The sequence below is a fragment of the Tympanuchus pallidicinctus genome, unplaced genomic scaffold (genome assembly GCF_026119805.1).
Source record: "Tympanuchus pallidicinctus isolate F22 unplaced genomic scaffold, pur_lepc_1.0 scaffold8, whole genome shotgun sequence".
Classification (NCBI taxonomy): Eukaryota; Metazoa; Chordata; class Aves; order Galliformes; family Phasianidae; genus Tympanuchus; species Tympanuchus pallidicinctus.
Window position 1 is genome coordinate 2,670,732 of NW_026294802.1, and position 25,011 is coordinate 2,695,742.

Here is a 25,011-nt window from a genome sequence, read left to right on the forward strand (position 1 = left end):
TTCTTCACACTCCCTTGTAAATCCTGCTCCATTTGCTTTTGAATGCTACAAACATATTAGCTGAAGGCTACCTGGTGTTGCAAGTAATACTCCTGCTCTGTACAGCAGGCCCCAAGCCAGGTCTTTTTTCCATGTTAGCAAGACTGGTACGAAGGACCAGAATAGCAGAGGTGTGAAATGTGCCTGGGGTGTGCTGACATGGCAATTCAGACAAGTGCAGAAGCAGCGTTGAAACTTCTGTGGTAGTTTGATTTTGCTATGCTTTGCATCCACCAGCCACTCTCGTTAACCATCCTCTCCTTGGTAAGTACGGCAATTTCTTTTTACATACTACCAGCGTCTTTAAGGAAACTAATTCATTCTTTATGAAAACTGAAATCCATTACCCTAAAAATATGTGTTTCTCTGCAGAAGATCTGAGAAACACAAATACATGCACACTTAGATGTGTAAAGGAAATCCTTGACAAAAAAAGAACTGTGATGAAATGAGTTGGTGAATCAGTTCCTTTTGCATGATAAAGCCACATCTTGATGTAGAGGGGTGGGAGTTCTTCGGATGGTAATGCCAGAGAGCGGCTCTGTGCTTGTTGCAGCAGTGGGAGCGCTGTGAATAGGGTCTAATTCAGCTGTTTTTTTTCTCCTGGCCTGGAAGGTCAACATTTAGCACTTCAATAGAATAGTAATCCAGTACACAATAGAAATGAAAACAGTCTTCAGAGGGGAGCTTCTTTCACTGCTCTGCATGTGAATTTCATACCTTTTGTCTGGCTTTCCTTTTGGGACTTCTTATTTTTTTTTCCCCTCTGGTTTATTTACTTCCTCCCTCCTTCCTTATCTCACAGAGATCTCCTCGTTTATTTTCTGATGACCAAGTGCCTGAGAATGTTGAACAAAGGGCATGTCAGCTGGCTGCCCTCCTGGAGCCCAGGCCTGCAGCGAGGCATCAGGTGACTACAGCCCCGCTGTCTATGAGCTGCTGTACCAGTGGGTCAGTGTGTGGGTACTGCTGGCATCTGGGGTCACACGGCTAGAAGAGCTCAACGAAATACAGGGCCCGTTGCTGCGCACAGTCCCGTGGATAAAAACGAAAGAGCAAGTTTATTTTGTGTAGTATTTTTTATCAGACTTGACAGCTTTTAATAGTCTCCCTGATGAATGCTTCCGTTATACAAAGCACTGCAATCAATAGGGTAGAAAGCAGCCTCCGAGCTTCAGAGCACATGCTGAAAACGAGCTGGACTCCAGATCAAATCATCTCACAGTGCTCGTTTACCAGTCAGTTGCTCCCCAGTTTTACTTGCTGCTGGAAGCAAGAACATGTGCATTTTCCAAGCTTAACTCCTGGCTCTGAAGTACGACTTTTGTGCCCATACTTCTGTATTATTATTTCCAACAACAGAGTTGGTGGCTTGTGCCGATTTTCTTTGATTCGGCTGTACACTTTTGGATTATTTTTTTGTGCTTGATTTTTTCTCCTGTTTGTCTTCTCTGGCATATGGGAGTGTGCCAATTTGAACTGTGGCTTCTTTTGTTCACATTCCTTGCCCCATTTCTGTTTTTGGTTATCTTCAGCAGCCTTTGGCAAACTGGAGAGTACTTTCAGAAAACACTATCAACTTAAGTGATTTTTTTTTTTTTGCAGAATTTATGGTTTTGATTTAATTACGCAAAATTAAACTGTCTTCTTGAGCAGGAGTATAAACAGTCCTATAACTTTTACTGGTGGATATAACTTTTCCAAGCCATCTTAAAGGGAAACATGTAACAAATAAGTCACTTTTAACTACTGTTCTTTGGGGATGCAGTCTTTGCTGATGTGATGATTAAAATCAGTGAAGCTGTTCTCCAGGAAGAGTGAACCTTTGGCTGGATTTCAGATAGGATGTCGCAGACATAGAAGAAACCATGTAAGTGTGGGTAAGGAGACTGGTTTGAACATACCAGTATCTATTTGTTAATGGGTGACACAACTGAAGATCTCAGGCATGATCTGAGGATAGCATGCTCGTATGTGTTTCATTACTGTGTAGAAATAATGGTACAGGAGTTAGCATCTGGACCCTGACACCTACTTCCTACCTTCTTCCTGCTATCTCGCACTTTCAGGCTCTTTTTGAGGGTGGAAAAGATTAACAGTATTGCATTGCAGAGAAAAAAACCTTAATTCTGTACAGTGTAGAATTAAGGAGGAGAGAAAATATAGTGAAGATGGAGAACACAAAGTAGAGGAAAGGAAAAAGAGTGAGGCAGAGATGAAGATGGAAACGGATGTTGGAACACTGCAGACAATGATGGATTATAGTGTGGGATTTAGGGAAAGAAATCGAGAAAAAGTAGAGTACTAAGAGAAAGCTCAGGTAAAGTAATACATTTTCAGAAAAGCAATTTGATTAAATATTGATCTTAAGTACAGAAAATCACAGAATCACACATTCTGTGATCAGTGTTTTAATATACTATTATATTTCTGAAAACCCACCTAGTTTTTATTGTGCTCAATAGGTTTAATCAACAAGTTAGTTTTTTCTAAGTGGCTACAAATTACTGTTTTTGTGAGTCAAGTAGCTTCATGACATTTATTTTTGTCCTTTTTGTAATGCAAAACATAATTTTCTTTTAAAAGAAAGTCAAATATTTGAAATTTACATATTTTTTTCTTCCAGATAGTAATTTTAAGGAATACACAGTTCCTACCAGTACTGTCTGATACACCTCGCTACCTTGTTTTTTTTTTCCCTATTTAAATTAAGTGTATTGGAAGGTGGGCATTAGTTAGCCATAAAGGTAATGAGAAGGGTATGTTGGGAGCCCATACCTTCTTCCTCCTGTGAAGGGCCCATTTCAGAAGGATGCATATTCTCAGTTAGAGATTTGCTCTTTGCCACTTGATAAGCAAAAATAGCAGATTGCATTATATTGTTTAATTATTTTTACTGTGGTGTTTCAAATCTGCTGCATTAAATTTTATACTGGAAATGTGGTGCTGCTTGTTGGCAACAGTTACAAGTTAATTTCTCCCACCTGGAAGGAGAGCAGGATTTTTTTTTTTTTTTTTTTTTTGCATTTATAGTTAAAATGTAGAAGAGGTCTCATGTGGCCTGAAATAGAATCCTAGTGTCTTGAGCCAGTAATACGGAACAACAGGAGATACAGGAGCAACAGAGGAAATTGATCTGGGATCTGTGCCAGTGGCTTAGTTGGTTGGGTTACAGAAGGCTGGACATCTGTGGAAGAAGGTAACTGTTTCCAAATGGCCCTCAGTGACTTAAAACATAATAAAGGACAAATTAAGAATAACATACTCTGCCTCACTAGGGAGAAATTGAAGATGCACTGGACCTTTTTTTTTTTTTTTTTTCAAGTTGTCCTACAAATGTCATTAAGAATTTTTTTTTTTTTTTTGTGGTGGGCAGAAGAGCCTGAATTTTTGTTTTTATTTTCACCTGGTTTTCCTTCATATCTGTGTATGATTGTTGTGATTCTTATTTTATTTTTTAGCCTGAGACTGAACCGTCTCGCCGATTCTTTGTTGACCAGTGGGAGCTCTCCCTTAGCCTCCGTTCTTCTAATCGCCCTTCTTCACCTTCATCTGACTCTCTTCGACAGGTAGCATTGGCCTGAGCATTGCTAGGTGCACTCGGCTGTGTCACTTACCCCCCCTGGGCCCATTGGCCAAGGACAAAACACAAGAGATGGCTAGGCTTGCAACACTTCACCTGCAAAATGCAATCTCTGTGCATATTCATGCACAACTGAGAAATCAAGCAGCCTGTGGCATAGCTTGTTGTCAACCATAAAGCAGTTTGAAACTAAATATATGTAACTTTTGGTGCAACTGTAAAAAGCTTCTGGTTTATCTTGCTCTCAAATTGTCTGTTGTGGTTTTTTTTTTTTTTTGAGCACTAATAGTCTAGCTTTGGAATAAAGCTTTCTTGTTTTGCTTGCTGCTTTTGTTGAGATTCTGGGCCAAACTACAGAATGGGCTTGTGTGTATATGCTTCATCTATAGTATGAAATACAGAATACTTTGGCTTTCTGAAAAATCACTAGGAATTTCATCTAGTTGCAGTTGCCATGCTGGAAAACAAAAGGAGTTTGATTTGACCTAAGCTAAAGTGGTTCTTTGCTCACTGTTCAAAATGGTTCAGAACATTGCATATCTTGAAGACATTTGCCCAAGGAAAGTTAAAGTGCTCCATTTAAAATCCAATATTAGACCAGTTGCCATGTGTAGGTAGAGAAATCAGAACCACAGAACCTAAAATCAAGACTTGAGCAATTACATTTCCCACACGAAATAGTCTCAGATGTTGTGAGTTAAGATTAGAATAATCAGTTTTCAGGCAGATGTGCTGATAGAAATTTAAAGATCCTGAAACACCTGCAGTTAAGCTTGGGTGAGGAACCTGTATAGATGAAATGCAGTTCCAGCTGAAAGAAAATGTCTGTTGAAAGCACCTGCTTCCCCTGGAAAAGCTTGAAAATTCTGAAAGACAAATTGTGTTGTTACTTGCATACGTAAATACTGCAAGTGCTCAATATTTTGGGCTGGATTTAGCAGACAAGTATGTAAAAGGAGTGAGTATAAATTCTTTGTGGGCAGAAATAAACTTCCTTTATTGTAGTGACATAGCTCTTGAGGAATTAGGACGTCAGTGATAGCAACTACAGTCTGATGGCCAAGCATGCCATTTTCAGACCCTTTTCCCCCTGAAATACCATTCTGTGATGGATTTCAGATTTTTGTGATGCTTCCTGCTTTTCTCATGTCTGAATATGTGAAGGTCTTAAACATTTCTAAAAGGCTAATAACCACGCTTGTGAAACATATACTGAATTGTTACTTATGGGAAATAACTAGTTCTGGTATGGTAGTGGGAATTTTGAGAGAAGAATTCAGTCTTTTCCTTCAAGATACTTTTATCCTGGTGATTTTGCACTTGCCAGAAGGCAGTGTCTTTCTGCTCCTTCATTTCCTGAGGAGACTCCAGCTAGAAATATTCATAGTACTTCTTAGTTTGGAAAAGGAAAATTGCTTGGCGTGCTCTTTGCTGCTCTGCTGAGTCAAATTCGTGGTGTTTGCAGTGTGATTAAGCTAACACGGATGTAAGCACATAATTCTCTTAACCATGTAATTATTGATGATGGCTGAAATTATTTCCGTTGAAAATCACTTCCTCTGCTCCTGCAGTGGCTGAACATGGCTTGCAAACACTCATTTTAGACCGTCTAGTGTAACTGCCAACATGCCTAGGCTTCTCAGAATACTGGAGGGATTTTAGCTATCCACAGTCATTGCATCAGTCAATACCCATGATGGAGAAAAGCCGAGTCATAAAGCCATGTTCAGTGTTGAGTGAATACATGTTCCAGATGTTTGCAGGTATGGCTTTAAAGTGTTGGATGAGATTCTTGCCATCATTTTCCATATAAACTTCTATGTATTTTTAGCTTTGGAAAAATGATAGTTTTGAATGACTGTGAGTTCCTGAGTTAAGGATTTCTTCCTACTCTGTGAATGCACTTTAAATGAATTCTTTTCAGATGCTAATCATATAAATAAACTGTTGCAATCAGCATGTTACATTAGACTCTATGACATGTCTTCCAAAATGTCTTTGATTCTGATGCCAATTTTACCTGGAACCTCAAATTTTTGTCTGTATTTGGTTTCATCTTTGAGAAGTGAATCTGTTCAGGTTTCCAGGTGCAAAGTACCCCATAAGCAAGAAAAAACTTGGCTTTCTTCATCATCATAGCATTTCTAGAGCACTTAGGGAATGCAAAATGCAAACCTTCTTTTTCATAGTTGCAGTTGATATTGGACTGTTCCAATGATTACTGATGGCACTAGTGTTGCTGTTACTACTTGTCACTCCATATTGTCCACTGTCTTGGCATGGTTTCACCTCTCTGCACCTTCTCACCACCTAACCTATTATCATTTTAGTCATTTTTATAATTTTATTTCTTTTTCTTTTCTCACTTCCCTTTTGTTTTACTCCATCCATCTGGTAGAAGTATATAAAGATGTACACAGGCGGAGTGAGCTCATTGGCTGAGCAGATAGCCAATCAGCTTCAAAGGAAAGAGCAACCCAAAACCCTTCTAGACAAGAAGGAACTGGTAAGATGATGTGCAGAAGATGATGTGTGTTTGTGATTAGATGTACTGTAGATCTGAAGTATTGTGAGTTGCTAGTACAGCTGGTGGATCCATAGTAGCTTTGTAAAAGACTTAACTTCCCTTTCTCCATCCACCCTCTCTCTTGTCCTCATTTTCCTTGCAAAATTGCTGAATCTAATCTCAGCACTCAAGGATTAGCTGCAACCAGTTGACAAACTGGTGGTTGTATTTGTGAAGATGTATTTGTTCCACTGTGGCTACTTCAACATTGTTGTTTACTAGAGGAGTGAGGTTCTGGTCTAAGAATTGCAGTTTGAAGGGTCTCTTAATGATTTTGCCTTTCTATCATATGCCTCCCTCAGTCATTTATTTCAAGGTCGTTGTTAATAGTACTTGTGTCCACTTTTCCATCCAGAGCCTAATTTATTCCTCACATACATAGGCATGACATCCTAGGACCTTCTTCACTGGACTTCAAGGTTAGTTTTTGGTTTCCTGGCTAAAACTGAATTGTGTCACAGCGCTGCAGCACCCATGTGTCAAAGAACAGCAGCATCCAGACGCTCCCATACCTGCAAAGATGAAGAGAAAATATGACCATGCAGTCTTGGTGAGAATGGACACACACAAATTTAATCACGCCTCTATCTGTCTAGGGCTCACTCAAAAAGGAGTTCCCCCAGAACCTGGGAGGCAGTGATGTCTGTTACTTCTGCCGCAAGCGAGTCTATGTGATGGAAAGGCTGAGTGCTGAAGGCAAGTTCTTCCACCGCAGTTGCTTCAAGTGTGAATACTGTGCCACCACTCTGCGGTTGTCATCTTACGCCTATGATATTGAAGATGGTAAGAGAAATTGCCTTTCTGTAAGAATTCTCTTAACTGTCCTGGAGGTTTGTCAAGTGATTTCGCAGCTCGCTGTTTGCTTACAAATTATTTGGTGAGTTAAGAGACGGAGTAACTTCAGGTCCAGAGATATCCTCTCAAACTCTTAAAGCTCTGTGGGTTTCCTGTGGCTGGGTAATGCTGAGAGCTGTGAGGAGTTAATTAAGAATAGCTGCTGGAATGGAAAGAAACAAATAGTATTTGAGGGCTTTAAAATGGTTTGGCAGCTATCTTTAAGGCTAGATCCTTTACTGTTCCTTTGGTTACATTTAAATGAGCAAACTCATTTTAGTTTTAAATGAGTTTAGTTTTAAATTTAGTTTGGCTTTATTTAAGAGAACGTAACATGTTGGTGACAGACATAATCAGCTTTTACTTTTTAAGAGAACACAGCAATAGAGATTTTAGATACAACAAAAGAAGCAGTTTATAATCAAGGGCTATGATAATTGATAATTACAGACTAAGTTATATTTTAGTGGGGAAAAATAGGACATGGAAGGTGAGTAGGGATAGGTCAATGCTAAATATATGGAGAAAGAATTAGTTACTGAAAGTTCAGTAATAATTTTTTCTTTCTGTGTCTGATAGACTGAGGAGCAAGAAATAAGATTACCAAATTAATAAATTTATTGATGACTCTTAACAGAGTCCAACATTCAAAGGGTTAAGGGAAGCATTAGGTATAACAGATCTGAGAAACCAGACAGTGTGGCAGCAGCTGAAACTTACTTTAGCACCCAGAAGATGAGCATGTTGAAAATTATAATTTCAAATTGCACATCACTTCTGAAGAGTAACATCCTTCAAAGAGTGGCAGTGTTACATTTGCTGCTTGTTAGCAGAAAATTCACATTTTCTGAAGAAGTAAGGTGTCTTAGATAAAGCTTAATGTATATCAAGAAGTATAACTTCTACCTTCTTTCACAGCTGTCATTTATCTTTGCTCTGATATCAATAATAAAATATGTACAAAATTATGTAAAAGTAGGGAGATATTAGATGGAGAGGCTTCTACACCAGAAATGATGATGTAGAAATAAAAATAACAGGAAAAAGTGCTACAAATGATATTTTTCCACATTGATTGAGTCAAAGATGAAGTAAAAATTGTAAGCTGTATGTTACAGAATGAAACTCCAGAATACTCTCCGCAGACTGAAAAGTTCTGAAATTGATAGACATCTGTGTAACTGGGTTGAATATTTTTGAAAATACTGACAGTGGCCATGGATACATCAGCTAGGCTTATGGGGCAAAAAGTACCAACATAATATTTCTATTGAAGATGAATTATATAGCGACCTTTAGTAATGGGCTTGGATCACAAAGAATTGAGGAATCTCAGAACCATCAAACCAGGCACCCAGTAAGGAATAGAAAAGCCATTATTACTTGTTCAGAATGACAGCGGACTTGACTTGGAAGTTTAAAGGGGCCAGTGATAATTTTGAAGTCTGTGTATAAAATCAACAGCTTGGTCAATTATCAAAGCTGGGACAAGGCAGTTGTAGAGCACTGCTGTTATTTTGTGCACTCAGAAGTCATGGGGTAGCTGATTAAATGTGCAATGTGTACCTGATTAAATGTGCAAGCTGAGCTCTTCTATCTGTTGTATGTGCTGAAGCAGTTTTTGCCACCAGACTTAGTGATTCTTTCTGCCAACCAGCTTATGTACACAGTTATGGCCAGACAGCTCACAGTGAAACAAGCACAAAGCTTGGAGTCTCAGCACATCTGCAGCATTGATTCTGAAGTAACTGTTACACGGTTAACAGTTTCATATGTATATATACCAAATGTGACCACATAGAAAAGTGTGTTATTGTCTCTAATCATTGTGAAAATGTAGCTCATGTTTCATTCTGGATTTGTTTTGAAAGAGAAGATAAAATACATTCATGTAGTTGCTATTCATCTAGCTCTTCCAACTGAGAGTGTCCTGTAGTGTTCTACAATCAGTGTCTGGTTCAAAGCCTGAGTATGTAGGGGTTTTGCTGTTGTATCTCTTGTCAGATGTTTCCCCCGAAACAATTTGAAAGACTCCACGTTAACAAATGTTTATTTAAGCAGGCAGTTCTCAACAGATAGTATTTGCCACCTTTCTATCATAAAACAAATCATTAGAATATATTGTGCTAGTACCAGCTCAGAGAAACTGTGGAAAGCAGCAAAAGTCAGACTATAGATTTGAAATGTGTTAGGAAGGCTGTAGGAACAGGATATTAGAAGGTATGCTGTGGGCTGTATACACTTAGCAGGATATGGTAGCAAAAGAACATGGGAAGATAACCGTGCCATCAGTTTGCTCCTATTACTGTTATTTGCACTGGGGTATTGCTAGTGCTGCTTTGTCTTTAGGATAGTGTTCAGATGCTGGTGAAAACCCATCTAGACGTCTGGAGTGTTACTAAAACATCAGTGTCACAACAGGTCTTACTTGTGAAAATGACTCATTGCTCGATCGCCCTTTCTGCAAGTAACTAGGATCTGTTTTCGGAGATGGTTCTCTGGGAGTTAATGCCCTCCTCTCCCTCTTTCCTCTGCTGCTTGTATTCATTCTTGCTTTTTCCAAAAGTGCTTCTGCCAGCTTTTCATGTGATGATTTCTTTGTTCCTCACACACTGCCGCATTGTTAGCATGTGATACCACACAAGCCTCACAGCTTTGCTTTGGTGTTTGATAGGATATTATGCTCAGTGGCTGTCAGGCACCCAATGAAAGGGAAGCTAGTTAGGCAGGGGAGAGAGGAGGGCTGGAGTTAAAACTTCAGATTGTGCTTGTCTCGCTGCATACTGATTAAACTAGAGGAAGGAGGGACAACAGAAAATAAGTTGCAGTGAGATGGACACTTGTATTGTGTTAAGGTGGTGTGTTCTGATTGTCGACCATCATTAATGTTCTGTCTGCAGGTAAATTCTACTGTAAGCCCCACTACTGTTACCGACTCTCCGGTTATGCTCAAAGGAAGAGGCCAGCAGTGTCAGGAAAGGTAACTCATTCTTTTCATCTAGCATGTTGATTCTTAACACTGAAAGAGTAAATATGCTTTTCTTTTTGTGAAGGGAGAAAAATTCAGAATGCATCAAATGGCATTGTAATGTCATAATGTCCTACAGTTCTATAAATTTTCATTAAAAGCTTGCAATTATCACTTTTCTTTTCATGGTTCTTACTGTAAAATGATGTACTGATCCACTCAGAACAGTATTTTGATTTGTATTCTTGTTATACTGAAATGCTTATTTAGTTCGTGTAGAGACTAAATAACTTATGTTGCTGGTTTTGCTTTTCCTTAAGATTAAACAAATTATTTGCATTTCTTCTGAAACTTGAATTTCTAACTCGCTTGCGTAGGCTATTAAGATGATGTACTGTCTCTTCTGCACTTTTGCTGTCAGTTAGTGTATGGAAAGAAAGGGTATCCTTTTCCCTATATTATTGTAATTGAAGCATCTGTGTTTTAAACATAGGCCCAAGACCTACTATGTAATACAGAAATGTGTCTCTGCTTTTGTCTTTGTCTGTGGTAGTCTCTTTGCATTCAAGTTCTGTTAAGACTGAATGCTACAAACTGACCTTCCCCCTCAGATGATGTTTTCCTCTGTGGTAGCGGTGGTGGTGATCTTTCTGCTTGCTTGTCAAGTTTTGTTAGTGCAAGCTAGAGCTGTGCACCTTTTTGGAAGGGCTAGGGATCCATCTCAAAATCTGTGCCATGCTTCCAGCCAAAAGGAAAGACCAAAAGTGAAACATTATGTATCCCAGATGAGCAGACTTCAGGGATCCTACTGCTTTGACCACCTTGTATATCTAGCTTGTTTTTTGGGGTTTTAAGCCTATCGAGAAGGAACGCGTTTGGTTCAGACCTTGCCTTTATACAATAAATAAGGGGTCTCTTAATTGGCAAAGGGATATCTTCCTAGTTCATTGTGTTCAGTACATACAACCTCATATGAAAAGAGCATTTTCTAAGTGCTTGCAATTGTAGTATGGATTTAATTCACTTCCTCACTCTTCCAGGACACCAAAGGACCTCTGCAGGACACTATGGCAAGTGATGGAAGTGGACGGGCAAATTCCATCTCCTCCTCAGCAGAGAGGGCCCCAGGTAGCTCTGCTTCCTTCTTTAGCAGGGTGGTGCAGTACTCTCTCGGCTTCTTTGACAGAGTTAGGGTGGCAAGCCAGCGACTGCAAAGCACAGTTTCCTGCATTGGGCACCAGGTAGCCCAGAACCCTTTGGACTCCTTTTTCATGTGTCAGCTGATGGCTTTTGGGGTTCCCTTTCTCTATGTCCAGTCAGAAGTTCTCGTGCAGATCTTAGGGGAGTTCTGTGGCCAGTCTGCTGACCATTAAGAATTAACGTGACCCAACTTTATAAGCTGTACAACTCGTGTGAATTGGGGTGCCGTGTGAATTTTGTGTGTTATGTGAAGTTCTCAATATGTTATTTTGCATTGTGGCTTTGGGGGCCTAGATATTCTCATTTCTTTAAAGGATACTGTCTGAAATAGTTCCAGGAAAACACAGATCCTCAGTTAAGGGTCTCCTCTGAGTGGACCCAGATAAAGAGGCTTTGTCTGTACTGTATTACCTCAATGTTGACTCAAGTTACAAGTTCTGATACACTGGAATAATTCTAAAATTGGATTTCTGTGTTTGCCTGAAATCTGGGAGTGGTTTCTCATTCTCCCAAATTTCTGTTCACTAATCTGGTACTTGAATGGGAAGATCCCATTATCTTTGGATTGTGTCTCCTTTGGAATTCTGGGTGTCTGTGACAGCTAATGGGATGGGATTCCTTAAACTTCTTGAATTTCGTGGTGCTGACAGGTCATGGTGCTTTTCCCTTACTGCCAGATTCTGTGCTGCTCCTGGCCATGGCTTTGGGAACGAGGTAGTGAATGTGTGTGTCTTACTGTGAAGTATTTTTGCCTATTAAGTTAAAATTCTAATTCCTTCTAACATGGGAGAAGTGACTCTGCTACAAACGCTCGTTTGCCCAGCCCCTACATGCTCACTTGGTGATGTCAGCAAGAGATTTAGTTTTAATATTGGTTCTAGAACGCTATGAAAGCAGGAAATTAGGTGCTTTTAGAGGGAGAACATACTTAGAGGAAAAATTTAGAAATGAATGTCTTCACAGTGCTAATTGAGAAGAAACATTAAAAACATACAGGCAGATAAAAATCATGCTTATATGTGACGTAATATTCTTACAAGCATTTCTAAGATGGTAACTGAACACAGAAAGTCATTCCTACTGTGTGTTGTTGACTCTTTAAGTGTAGTTACACTTGCTGTTTTGTCTGTTAATGGCGTGGAATTTCCATATGGGAGAATGAAGGAGAGAAAAAATGTAACGAAAAATGACAGGTCCAGAGTGCCAATGGCAGGTGGGATAATGACAGCATTTTTTTGTACTGTAGGCTAGGTTTAAAATTGCTTACTCTAAAGGTGAAGAGTTTTTGGTTTTACGATTTTTTTAATATAGAGCATATTTTTTTAACATGTGTGAAAAAGATATTTCTTAGAGCTGTTAATTCACAGACTATATTATAGGAAAAGTGACTTGTGGGTTGAAGCTATTGGTGATGAGAAGTGGAAGAAAGAGAGTTTAGCTGTGTATATCAGTTAGTTTTTCAGTACTGTTGCTGTCGGTCTCCTTTCCTTGATTTAGTCCTTCGAACAGATCAAATTTAATTATTTGCATTTCTAGATGAGCCTTCAGCAGACAGCATCTATGTGATCAGTAAGTAGGACAAATGTTAGGCCAGGTATTTCCATCTCTCCTTATGTACTGGTGACATAGTTGGCACCTGCAATGGCACAGTTAGAAGAGCTGTAATATTTCTAGAGAAGAAAAGTAGAACAGACACCATTTTATCAAACAGCAAGACTTGAAATCTAGGTCTCCAGTTTGCTGTGCCTAACTGTAGCATTGTTTTTAAATATTTTGGAGCTTTAAAGCTTTGGCTCTTGTGCTCTGCAAAGTACATCATTAGGGCATATTCAGCTGGATGAAGCTAGTTCATCTTTAAGGCAATGTAACATGTTGTTGTGTGTGCATGACTGAAACACCTTTAATGGTTGAAGAGTTACCTTCTGGTTCTGTTGTCTCCCCTTTTCTGCTAGAAAACATTATTTATAGCTGAGATCTCATTTTCTTTATGAAGCAAGTTGTAAGTATATTTTAAAACTACTGGATTAACAAGGGTTAGGAAGCAGGAGGGGAGGCTAAATGCCATATATTTTAAAAGCAAGCTGCGGTGTCATTAAGGCAGGCCAGTTCTCCATTAGTCAGTTTAACGGTCATGTGCTGTAGTACCTCTCTTTAGCTCCAGTTCTTGCACAGTAGATCAGGAAACTTGCATTGTGTTTACCATTTTGTATGGCTTGAAAAAAAAAACACACAAAAAACCCCACAAAACCTCAGCTTTTGAATTGCAAAACTTCATGATACAGTGGAAGAATAAGATACTATTTCTGAATAATCAAAGGGAGTCTCTAAGATTGCATCTTTATTTATCTACTGGCTTTGAACTATGTGCATATATGCTTTCTTGTAATTTATTAACTTCTCTAGGTGAGAAACTATAGGCATTCTGCTTTCACTGAAATGTACAAGAATACCTTAAGCAAAAAGCTCTCTGATCTGGAGATAGTTTCCCACGCTCCAACTTTACCCATTCAGTGGACTTACCATGAACTGGTTGTATATCTGAAAACTCTTTGGCCTCTTTTAAGGCAAGAACCAGCGGCTGAGGTTGGGCAGTACTGATTTCATACCTTGAGATCTGAGTCAGTCTTACTAGTGAGGCAGATGTTGATGAGGAGTATAATTTGCCTCTGAAACGATTAAGTGAAATAGGAGTGTGAAATGCGTAGGTTTAATTTGTGATGGAGTTCTCAAGATAGCTTAGAATTCAAAAGGAAGGTGTAGAGCAGAAACATCAGTTAAGCAGTGCACAAGACAAAAGCCCCCTGGTTTTAAGTTTTGTACCCTCTGAGTTAAATTCAGTCCTGAATTAGCTCGTTCAGTGACCATTACGACAAGTTGTGGCAGGCCTGCTTCTTAGTTGCCACAGAATCCCAAACAAATGTAAATTTTCCAGGTTTTCCCCCTACATTCAGTACCTCCTTTACCACCAAATCTGTGCTCTTCTTTTTGTAGCCAGATTAATAATTAAAATCTGTTTGAACTCAAAATGACGTTCAGCAGCTTTGGTCAGCTTAGGTACAGTTGGTCCCAACAAGCACTTTCTTGTGATGCCGTACTAACCTGACAGGCATGCATTAACTTTGCTAAAGATGTCAGTCCCTCACTGGCTGTCTGTCCCTTGTATTGCAGTGACTGCAGTTATAGGGTACAACTTGTGAGAAGCAAGTTGAGTTTTTTAGCAGTCTTCTACAAACGTCGTTCTTACGAAGGCTTGCCTGGTTTGCCAGGGAGCCCACGTGACATCTTATGTAGTGTCACAGGGATGTTTTCAGGGAGTTAAGTTCTAACTGGCTCCTGCAGTACTGATCAGCCCCTTTCGATGGGGAAGTGGCAACAAGCTTTTGAGTGGTTGATGCCATTCTCTCCTGGGAAGGGAAGCTGGGGAAAGCTGGTACTTTGCTTTTGGTTCTGCTCAACTGTGGCATGCTTGTCTTAGATTCTGTAATTCTTCTCTGTACTCTGTCTGCCTCTTTCTATCTTCTGCGTTTGCCTTTGTGCCAAAATTGCTGCTGTTGCCATGGGGAAAAAAACACTTTGCTCCTCAACTGTCTCTCCCTTTCATAATCTGTAACCACCGTGTCTTGGATTTTTTTGAATATTATTTACAATACTTTATATGATTTGAATGTGCTTTTAATGTAAATGCTTTTTTTTTCTGTTTGTTCTAAAGGTCTGTAAGAACACATTTTCAAACTTTCAGCTCTTTCTTGACAGATGGACTTGGAACAGTCTTTGCTTTATCATAATGCTCTTTGGGGCAGCTTTAGGTAGTGATGTTTTGTTGTGTTTCCTATTCCAGGCTTGTGTTCTCACAGCAGTACATTTCTGACCCTATCAGCAGTAGGAATTTCATAAAGAAAAGACCTAGGGAAACTCTTACTTCAAAAACTCTCAGCAATAAAATGCAAGTCATGAGATCTTTGCAATAGTTACTTGAGCTGCAAAAAATGTAAGAAACTCACTATAAGTAGTATGCAAACCTGAAAATTTCAATACGAAGTAGAGGTGTTAGGTCTCCTGCTTTACAGTTGCAAAAGTATATCCTATATATGAGATGGGTGCAATATGAAAGGTTAGAAATCCTCTTATGGATGTGCCTTAAACATTTTCAGGGAGCAATGTTATGAGCAAACCATTTATGGTAGACTCTTAAACATGTAATGTGTTGCATTTAATAAGCAAAAGTGGACACTTACATGAGAGGGCTCTTTTGGCGACCAAGTAATCTAGAAAGTGGTGGTTGCTTCCTCTGAATGCTGTGCCCTTTCAAGTAAATTATCTGAGCCCCATTTTCAAAAGGATCATGGCTGTCCATTGAGTTTACACAAATCTTTATGAATGCATACAGTATTATTTGCACATATTTCTATGCCTAAGGAAGTACAAATCATTTTTGTATGCATTTCTGTATATGAACTGTCTTCTTGTTCATTGATGTTGTCCCTTTACAGTTCTACATACATTGAATGTGCCTTCTGAAAATATTTCATCTCAAAGCAAAACAGTTTACTTGTGCGTATGAACATATCTTCACGAAGGCTTCCACTCGGCCACTCCTTTTTGTTATTATTCAGATTTGTTTTTCATACTTGTTTTAATTTGATGTGTCATAAACACTGCATTACCGCCAATACAGTAAGCTAATTCTGTGGCATACTGCTCAGTTTGTGGTGCCTTCATTTGAAACCGCTAACCTGCATTTACAGACACATCCATACACCTTCCCCCTCCTCCTCTGCTCCACAAAATAATAAAATAATTTTTAAAAATCATGTTTCAAGATGCACCACCAAACTGAGACGAAAGGTAGTTCCTCTTCTACCATGCCTTGAAGTTTTCTGTTTGGAGGCACGGTGGAGTTGTGTTCTGCAGGACAGGGCACAAGGTAACGAACCCTTTCACAGGGCCTCATACGGCTCCAGAGAGATCTAATGCCAGATTTATTTTTCTCAGCTGGAATATTTAAAATGTAAACTTAAGAATCAGACCCCTGTATTTTTGGAAGCTGAGGAGAGCGTGTGGGTTGCATGATTAGGACCAAGGTTCAGTGCTCAGTGAATCATTGTTCAGTAGCAAGCCAGGAAACTCCTGGGGATGTGCTTGACTGTTCCCAGTCCATCGTGTTCCTTGTCGGTGTTCTTATCAGGATTTGGGTGACTTTGGTGTAAATGAAAAGAGAATTTGAAGCCCAGAAAATTTGGAAAAGCAAAGACGTGAATTGCTGGTTTATTTGTTCTAAGGGGTTGAGAAGCAGCTGACCTAATAGAGCTTCACTGAAAAACCCAAGAAAATGATCTGGGGACCGAGAAAGGGTTTTCAAAATAGCAGCGATGTTGGTTTGTGCTCATGGCTGGATCCTGCTAAGAACACTTTTTCTTGGGAGTAAAATACCTCCCTCTTCCACCTTTCTCTCTAGCTTTCAGACCTGTAGACTTGTTCCACTGAAATATTTGTTTATTGCTTGTATGTGTAATTTCTGAAGGGTGATATGAATTTTTCTGGGCACTTTTAAGAGTTTCATTAAACTTAGAAAAAGAATGCTGTGTAAAGGTGTTGGATTTTTTTTTTTAATTACAGAATTATAACATCTGTGGGTTCGTTTTTTGGGGTTTTTTTGTTTGTTTGTTTTGTTTTGAAAAGTAGAATCTAAGAAATAACCATTCTGAGGAGATTAAGTTTCCCTCAGAGAAATGGAGGGAGTTTGTATGAAGTAGGGATAGTTGATATTCAAGTGAGACAATTAGTGCTCAGAAAGGCTTCATGTCTCCGTTGTATAGCTTCGTTGAAGATTTTTATTTATGCAGTTGTTTTTAACCTGTTTTTGTTTTGGGTGTGTGTCTCCTTAAATTATGTAATACTTGGTTTTCTTGTTGCTGTGAAATCAAGACATTATTTGTTCAATTGTGTGAAATGTTCAAGGGAATAAATTCCAAACAACCTTCAGGTTTCTGAGTTTTTCTTTGTCACCTCCCTCCTCCTTCCATTAGCTCCAGGTTAGGAATGCTGTGGGGGATAAGTTTTTGGGGGAGAGTGAAATGAATAGATCTAGCAAGCTTGAATAGTCTTCCAAAGACGTTTTGGGGAGCTGCATGGCACGTGTAACTGCAGAGTACTACAGAGACTTACAAGGGCAGTTAAGCTCTGGCAGACACAGGCTAAATTAAATGTGTTTTTTTTTTTTCTGCCATATTGTGGTGTGCTCAACATGCAGGGCATGCGCTGCCCAGACAGCATTACATATTTCTGTAGAAAAGCTGTTAAGGACCCCCATACTGAATGTTCTACTGTTTTGCTGTAGAGATGCTGTCAGTGTTGTGGCTTCATGGATTTTTGTTGATTTGGGAGTGTACCTTGTTGCAGGCCATAGTTCTCTGTAAACAGGGCAGTGAAATACATCTGTGAGGGGAGAGGAGGGAGATGAAGAGTGTGAGCAAGTGTAAGCCAACACTGAGGAACAGGGAGGCATAGCCTTTGCATCTGGTGTGACAGGTAAGCTTTTTGGCAGGATTTGTTTCCTCTTGTTTGCACAGCAGCAGCTGTGTTTCTGGGACATTAGAAGCGATGGAAAGGCACGAAATGAGGAAACGTGGAGCCTTGTAGCCAAATCCAGTGTCTTATGTTCCATCTGGATGGCTCTCTCCTCTCAGGATGGTGGCGTGAGGAAATGACCTTCATTCCTCAAAACCACTGATAGACTGTTTTGTTATGTTATCCCCATGGCCAACATATGGAGCTGTATCATAGTTCTGAGCTTTCCAGTTCTCAAAGGTAAACCGGATGAGTCTGCATTAGAGAATAATTCTGTCTTATCTCATGTCTTCTCATGCTCCCTACTGCACCGCTAGCAACTGAGAGCATGGAAAGTCAGTTATCCTTTGAGCATCTGATTGTGAAACATATGGGTTGATTTGGCCTGCATAGTTACGTTTAAACAGTAGATTGTAGAACTACGCATGAAATGCCAATTCTGCTGCAACTAAGGTTTTCTTCTTTGGACAAAAGCACCAACTCAAAAGTCACTTTGTGTTAAAGACACCCTAGTTTTGCTTGTGAAAGAAAATTAACATCTTTCAGGCATTTTTCTCTTCACCACCACCCTTCCTCCTCCCTTGCATTTCAGCCTATACTTACCTGAAAATTATTTACTCTAGAGGAAAATCTGTAAGTAAAGCCCCAAGTAACACACTATATCAAATATGATTATTTTTAACCTTTGTTGTGCAGATTAAATGGCTTGAAAATGAGGAAGAAAAGTAGGTTTGGGCTGAGCCATGCTCTTGCTGAGTGTAAATGCTTTTTTGCGTGTAGTCCTGTAAAGAGAAAATGTCTATTTTTCAGAATATGCTGTTCTAGGATCCTGACTTACACAGTCCCTAACTTGCATCCATCACTTTTGAGAGTCTTTAGCATTATTTAGGACTTGTAGCAGTTGTTAAATAGATTTAAAAGGATCTCTTGTCTTACAGATAAGGTAAATGAGCAGGTGTATGTACTTCTTTGTAATTCCATCCTCACTTTGAGTCGCCCAATAAATAATCCACAGAAAATCTTATGTGGATGCTAAATTACTTCTATTTATTTATAAAGTTGAAAACAGAGAATTCAACTTCACAATATAGCTGATTCTGTATTAAGGACAAGTTTTAAAACAATCTATTGTAAGTGGGTGTGTAAATGACTTTAATATATTTGAGGTACTGATCCATTAACATATGCACAGAAGTCTGTGGGAAATGTGGATGTTTCATTCCCTTGACAAACTGGTTAGTTCCATAATAGGTGAACTAGTTAGCCTTTGCAGGAGTTTGGGAACTTCATTGCTAGAGTTAAGCTTTAAGGAATATTAAGGTATTTTTCATCATGCATCCAAAACCAGAGCTTGCTTCATCATTTTGGTAGCAGTTTTGTCAAGAGAAACATTGGCATAGACCATTTCCTTTGCGGCACGCACCACTAGGGTAGTGTAGAAAGCAGGTTGTGTACAAGTTTTCATGTTTTAGACTGAGTTGCTTCATCTCATAAGGCAGAAAGTAATGTAGATCTTTTCCTCTAATTTCTGTAACAACGGTGAGAATGCATGAGATACTTTGAAAATAGTATGAATTAATAAATGCTCATCTCTGCACCGATTAAAGCCATTCAGTAATGATTTGGCCATCTGCTTATAGCCAGCAGCATGAAATACTAGGATATGCACTTCATATTGTATCTTCAAATAAAAAAGGAAAACAAGGGGAGGAAAAGAAAATTAAAACCCCAAACAAACAAAAACCAAGCAAACAACCCAAAACAGCAACAAAAACCAAATGGAAAATATTTGAAGAGACGGAATGGATACTACTGAGTCAACAATGAACCCGTTCTCCTGCTTCTGTGAAGTATATTTATGGAAGAAGGTGGAGTAGCAGTTGCTGAGCTGATCATGGGGATGTAGAGCTTAGCTTAGGCTATCCAAAGAAAACAGGGCAGATGCTCTTTAAGGATGAGACGGCACTTGGGTGCTTTGTTTAGTTACTTACATCTCGTCTCAAAAATGTATGTTTAGTCTGACATTTCTCGTGTTGCTGTCATCCCAGAAGACTGTGTTTTCTTTCTTTGGAAAATTTCATAACTGTCCTATATGCTGTTACAGAAGTTTATCTAATTGCCCTGGGGGTAGTAGTGTTCAAAAATAGGCTTTCTTCTACCCAAGAGATGTTTTAGATGCTTTCAGACTTTGGTAACTCGATGATTTAAAACACCAGAATTGATATGTAAGCTATTTTAATCAGATATATGTCTTTTGGAATCCATCCTAAATGTTGATAGAATCCATCCTAGATATACCTATATAAAAGAATTTTCTTGGGTTCAAAAAAAACTCGCGGTAAGGTATGAAGCTCTGAATTGCTTGGAACATTCTGTTGCTTTGCAAGTTAAGCAAGAGTATGTGGGATAAATGCAGATGCTAAGAAATGAGAGAACAGATGCTGATGTTTTCTGGAGAGTATAGAACTTTTACGTAGGACAAGTATTCCCCAGTATATTTTCTTATAACCACAGGCTTCAGATTTGAGTCTGTTCCATTTGCAGCACTTCATCTTCTAGGAGGAAAAAAAAAAAAATTAAATGCGAATGTGGTTATTATCTAAATATATCCTGAGATCCGGTAATTATGAAAATCTGCAATAAATTGCTACAGAAGAGAGAGTGGTTAGCTCAGTAGATGAAAGAAGATATCCATTTGGAAGCTATCTTTTGAAACTGATCCCAGTTTGAATGGGAAACTGAAAGCAGTTGGTATTCCAAACGTTTTCATTATATATGATGAAATTTCTAGTTCCTTGTTATTTGTTCTTTAATGATGAAAACATTTTCCTGGATCCAAGCTGGGATTGGAAGAGCAGGTTTAAAAAAAAAAACAAAACAAAAAAAACAGCAACAAACTAGACATGATTTGTATTGATAGGTTCCTCAAGTGCTGTTAGATGGAAATGTCCTTGGTTCACTGTTGTGTTAATGTGCACATTGGGAACCACCATGCCTGATGCCTGCTGCTGAGATGAAGGATTCCAGAGGGCTGCTAGGAATAAATGGTGAGAGATGGATGCCATGATGAATAAATAAGCTCTCTGAAGTCTTATGTAGTAGAGAAAGTAGCTGTCTTTCTTAACATAAAAGTGGTTGCTGTTTGGCTTACTTTTGGATGATCAACTCTTAGACATTAATATCTAAAGAATTTCACGGTACAAAGAATGTATTTCACATTAGAAAGGGGGAAAAGTCAGAGCCAAAGCCAAGGTGATTTTAGCATAGTGTGGCCACTCTCTCCTTTTTCTCCTAGCCATTTCCTGGGTGTGCCTCATCCCAGGTGGCCCTTTGAGGTAACATGCCTTTAATAGCTTCCAGGACAAAAGTTACGCCTACAAAGTGATGTTATCTTTAGCCAGATTATCCTTAAGGGCCCTTCAGCCTCCCCACACTCAGCTTCTTCCAGGAAATAGAAACAAGGCCAGGCAACAAATGATAGAGCTGATCAAAACATTTGAAGGGAGCTCAAACATCCCGGATGTCCCTAACAAAAGGGAAAATTATAGGTAATATGTCACTGATTTGCCAATATTCCTGGATAATGGACTCTCCGATAATTAACTAAATAATAAAAAAAACCAACTCTGTTACTTGTTTGAGCAGAAGTAAAAAATTAAATTGTGCAGGTGATAAGATTCTGTGCCAGAAAAGATGCATTAAGAAGAGTGAAGCTTAGCGGTGTTCACTGGGGCTCGGATTAGGTGACCTAATAACCTCCTTTCCCCCGTTCCTTTTCTCCACCCACTGTCTGCAACACTGGACTCCTTCCAGGAGTCCAGAAACACATTCCTGGATTGTTCTATACCCCTGCTGTAGTGAGGAAGGCTTTTCTGTACTGAACTATTTCCTGAGCTTTAAATTTTCATTATGTTGTAACACAGCATCTGCATATGAAAAACACCACGTATTTCTCAGGCGTAACTTGATGGTGTTGAAGTTGCAGATGAATTTTTACTTGCATTCAAGACACAAGTGTGAAGTAAAGATGACCTGGAAATAAAACTGATTGATGATACTCTCGTCTGCTGGCTTCTACTGGAAATGAAGAAAGATTGATCAAATACGCAGCAGTTTTGCTCCTGCTTTGCCACTGTTGTAGGAGGCAACATTTTGTCAGCATCTGTGTTGACAGCTCTAAAAACCCATTTTAATCACTCTCAGTGGGAGCAGGTGGAAAATCCTGAATAAGCCTCAGTAAGATAGATTTCATTCTATAGTCAGTCCAGTTCACTTTTATAATTATGAAGAGATTGGGTCCTATATTTTCTGACAGTATCTGAGATATGGAGAAGTTAATTGTAGCTGGAGGTTGTGGAATGCGTGGAGGAAGCCTTATGTCCTCAAGTTTGTTTCTAGAGTATCTGTTTCAAAATTCCTTGAATATTTTATCTAACAGTTTTTCCTGTACATGGTAGTGGTTTTGAGGTGCTGGTCCTGTAATAACTCTCCGTTGGGTACTTCTGCATTAGAGGGTGTTTAAATCAAACAGCTTTTTTTCTGTGCACGTTAATCTCCCTATTTCTCTGTTTAGTTCCCAGTTTGCTAGGAAGAATTGCCTTAGTGACAGTTGCCTCAGTCTGGGGACTGAGGTTGGAAGCAATAATAGAAGCCCCAGGCACATTTTTTTTTTTTTTAGAAAGTTTAGTTACTTGTTATTTATTACAGATTGCTGTATGTGCATTACTGACCAATTTCAGTAGTGTTGTCTTCTGATTTGAGCTCGTTTTCAATCCTGTGCATGACCATTGGATAACTTACTTGTGGATTATGGATCAAGCTGGAAATGCAGACGTAACAAAATTCAAGATTTGGTGTCTTCCCAGAATAACAAAGTATTTGAGGCTCCCTGAGGGCTTGGGAAAACCCTTAGAGGCTGAGAGAGAAAGATGAGGCACTTTATCAAAGAAGCATTGACAGTTGATGACTGTTATGTATTTATGTTCAAACAAATATGTTTTTGTCTCTGTTTAATTAGGTGTTTTATCACCCTTTCTGTCTCTGAGGATGTGCTTATCAAGTTTCAGGGGATGCTACCAGGCAACATGCAGTTCTGCAGTGTGCAAAGTGAGGCTGTGTGAGCAAGCAGTGACAGGAATTCCCCAGTCCTGCTGGGCTCTTACTGGTTTTCTATATACTTTTCTTAGAAATTAAATTCTAAAGGGTGGCTATATCTAGATGTAAAATCCTGAAACTTCTTCCTAACTCTCAGCAATTACATTTAAGATACTGCTGCAGGTCAGCTTAGAGCTGCCAATGGCATGTTTAGTATATCTTATACTGTGCAGTACCAAAATTGTTAACAGTGGTTAGATACTAATTTTGTACAGGATTAAAGACAGGATTTCTGGCTACGTCTCTCAAAAGAAATCAGTTGCACTTAATTAAATGAGATGTCTTAATTGACTTACCGTTTCCATACGTGCAGCATCCAACAGCATGTCTCAGTACTAAGCATTCTGCTTTAGAGCGCACTGTGCTGAGCACTGTGAGCATCTCATAGGAGGGGCCTTTGCTCAACCTGCTCATGTAAACCAGATAATCATGATGCTTGATGTCTGGCATGTTTTAGCCCCTTTCTTATTTCAAAGCCTTTTGTCTTGACTTAAAGGGAAGCTGAGAGGAAAGAGTTGGGCATTCTGGATCCTGTTTCTGGCACTGCTGCTAATCTATTGTGAGACTGACTTGCTGGTATTTAATCACTGTGTCTGGACTTGTGTGATGCCTATACAGTACTTATCTACTTCCAAAATAGGTTTGTTTTAATACGCTAAGACTTGTAACACATTCTGAAGCCCTGAGATGAGAAGTGGAGCTGAAGTACAAAGAGGCAGTTAATGGAATAGAAAAGGGCGAGGGTGAAACTTCTGAGAAAAAACTGAAACTCAATCTGACATTAAAAACCCACGGAAAATGAGATGCCAAAAATGCTCTTAGAGCTCATTTGTGTTCTTCTGTATACCTTATTGATAGTGTTTTTTGGACTGCAAGCAAACTTCAGAAACCTTATCCTCCAAGATATTTCTTACAAATTAATGGCAATGGAATTTGAGAACATTCAGCATTTGACTCAGTGTTCACTGCATTTCTTCTAACTGCCACAGAAGAGTTCCATCTTCCATCTCTGTGTTTTGTTGTATGTGATATGTGGTTGTATCCATAGCAGTTGTTTTATCTGACATAACCATGTTCTCAAACAACTCTGTGGAGATAGAATTGTTTAGAAAAGAGGATTGAATGCAAACAGATAGTATTTCAGATTATAAAAGTACAAGATGTGTGAAGTCCAGAATGGAGATTTTTCTGAGAAGTGTATTAATTCTTTCCCTCTGTTATGTGTCTTTCTCAGTAGATTCATTTGAGTTGCTGCTCCTCTCCAAGGCTCCATCTGAGCCTGTGCAAAATGCTGGCTCCGTACTTGACATTTACCGTAGAAAGCTTGCAGTCTTGCCAGACTAGACTAAGAAAAGGAAGTGCAAAGGTACTGCGGGATTCATGAACAGTGAATTGGAGGAAAGTAACACAGAGAAATGAACTGGGCAAGGCAGGTAGTTTCCCTTTGGGGAAAAAGCTGTTGTTCTCAAATCCCCAGTTTTGTCCTATGTATGTTTGTCCTATGTCAGGGAATAACCCTGGCAAGATTTCATCTGGTTCACGAATTAATCTGTAGCTTTCATAGGACAAAGAACTACTAAGGAAAAACAGAGATGGAATCCTCTCCTAACAGGAGATTCTTGAACCTTCCAATAGTCTCCAAAGCTGCAATCAGGTCAAAAGAAAAGATGCTTTCAGGCTCCAGGAGCAGTTTGGTGTAGGGTTGTTATCTCTGATGGTACGATTTTCTGTACAGGATGCAGGCAGTGTCAGGGCTGAGATAAATAAAGGACTCTGGCAGCTTTCATGCAACAGCTAAGAGGCCTGTCCTGTTAGGAAAAACAATTCCCTTTGGATGATCTATGTAATGTTCATGGCCCATTGCTCTTCCAAAATAAAGGTCTGGATTTTGAAATGTGTCCTATTTTGGATGTTGTTTGTGCATTTTCAGCTGATCTGTTGGTTGCATCAGAAGCTGTTCTTGGCTTTCAGGTGTCTCCCCTCCATGGCCAGTAATGCAGAATTCTTCTGGCACATGCAGCTTTATCATCCCCTTTTCTCTCAGTTGTGACCAGTTTCAGTCATTTGGCTCTGAGCCGTGATGCACTGACAAGGAGGAAT

General features: G+C 39.2%; 1 protein-coding gene and 1 long non-coding RNA gene across 2 annotated transcripts in view; one reads left to right on the top strand and one right to left on the bottom strand.

Moving 5' to 3' along the window:
* Positions 1-25,011, top strand: part of MICAL3 (microtubule associated monooxygenase, calponin and LIM domain containing 3) — a 155,307-nt gene that overhangs the window by 76,568 nt on the left and 53,728 nt on the right. Inside the window, exons 20-25 of the mRNA XM_052668226.1 lie at positions 845-949; positions 3,501-3,608; positions 6,021-6,128; positions 6,785-6,971; positions 9,923-10,002; positions 11,031-11,118. Coding sequence (XP_052524186.1) covers positions 845-949; positions 3,501-3,608; positions 6,021-6,128; positions 6,785-6,971; positions 9,923-10,002; positions 11,031-11,118 — 676 coding nt within the window. The remainder of the gene's footprint in view (positions 1-844; positions 950-3,500; positions 3,609-6,020; positions 6,129-6,784; positions 6,972-9,922; positions 10,003-11,030; positions 11,119-25,011) is intronic.
* LOC128073376 (uncharacterized) lies at positions 18,779-23,481 on the bottom strand. The gene is made up of 2 exons (XR_008202691.1): positions 23,208-23,481; positions 18,779-20,312 (listed from the first exon to the last, which is right to left on the bottom strand). It is a non-coding gene; the product is annotated as an uncharacterized LOC128073376 (long non-coding RNA).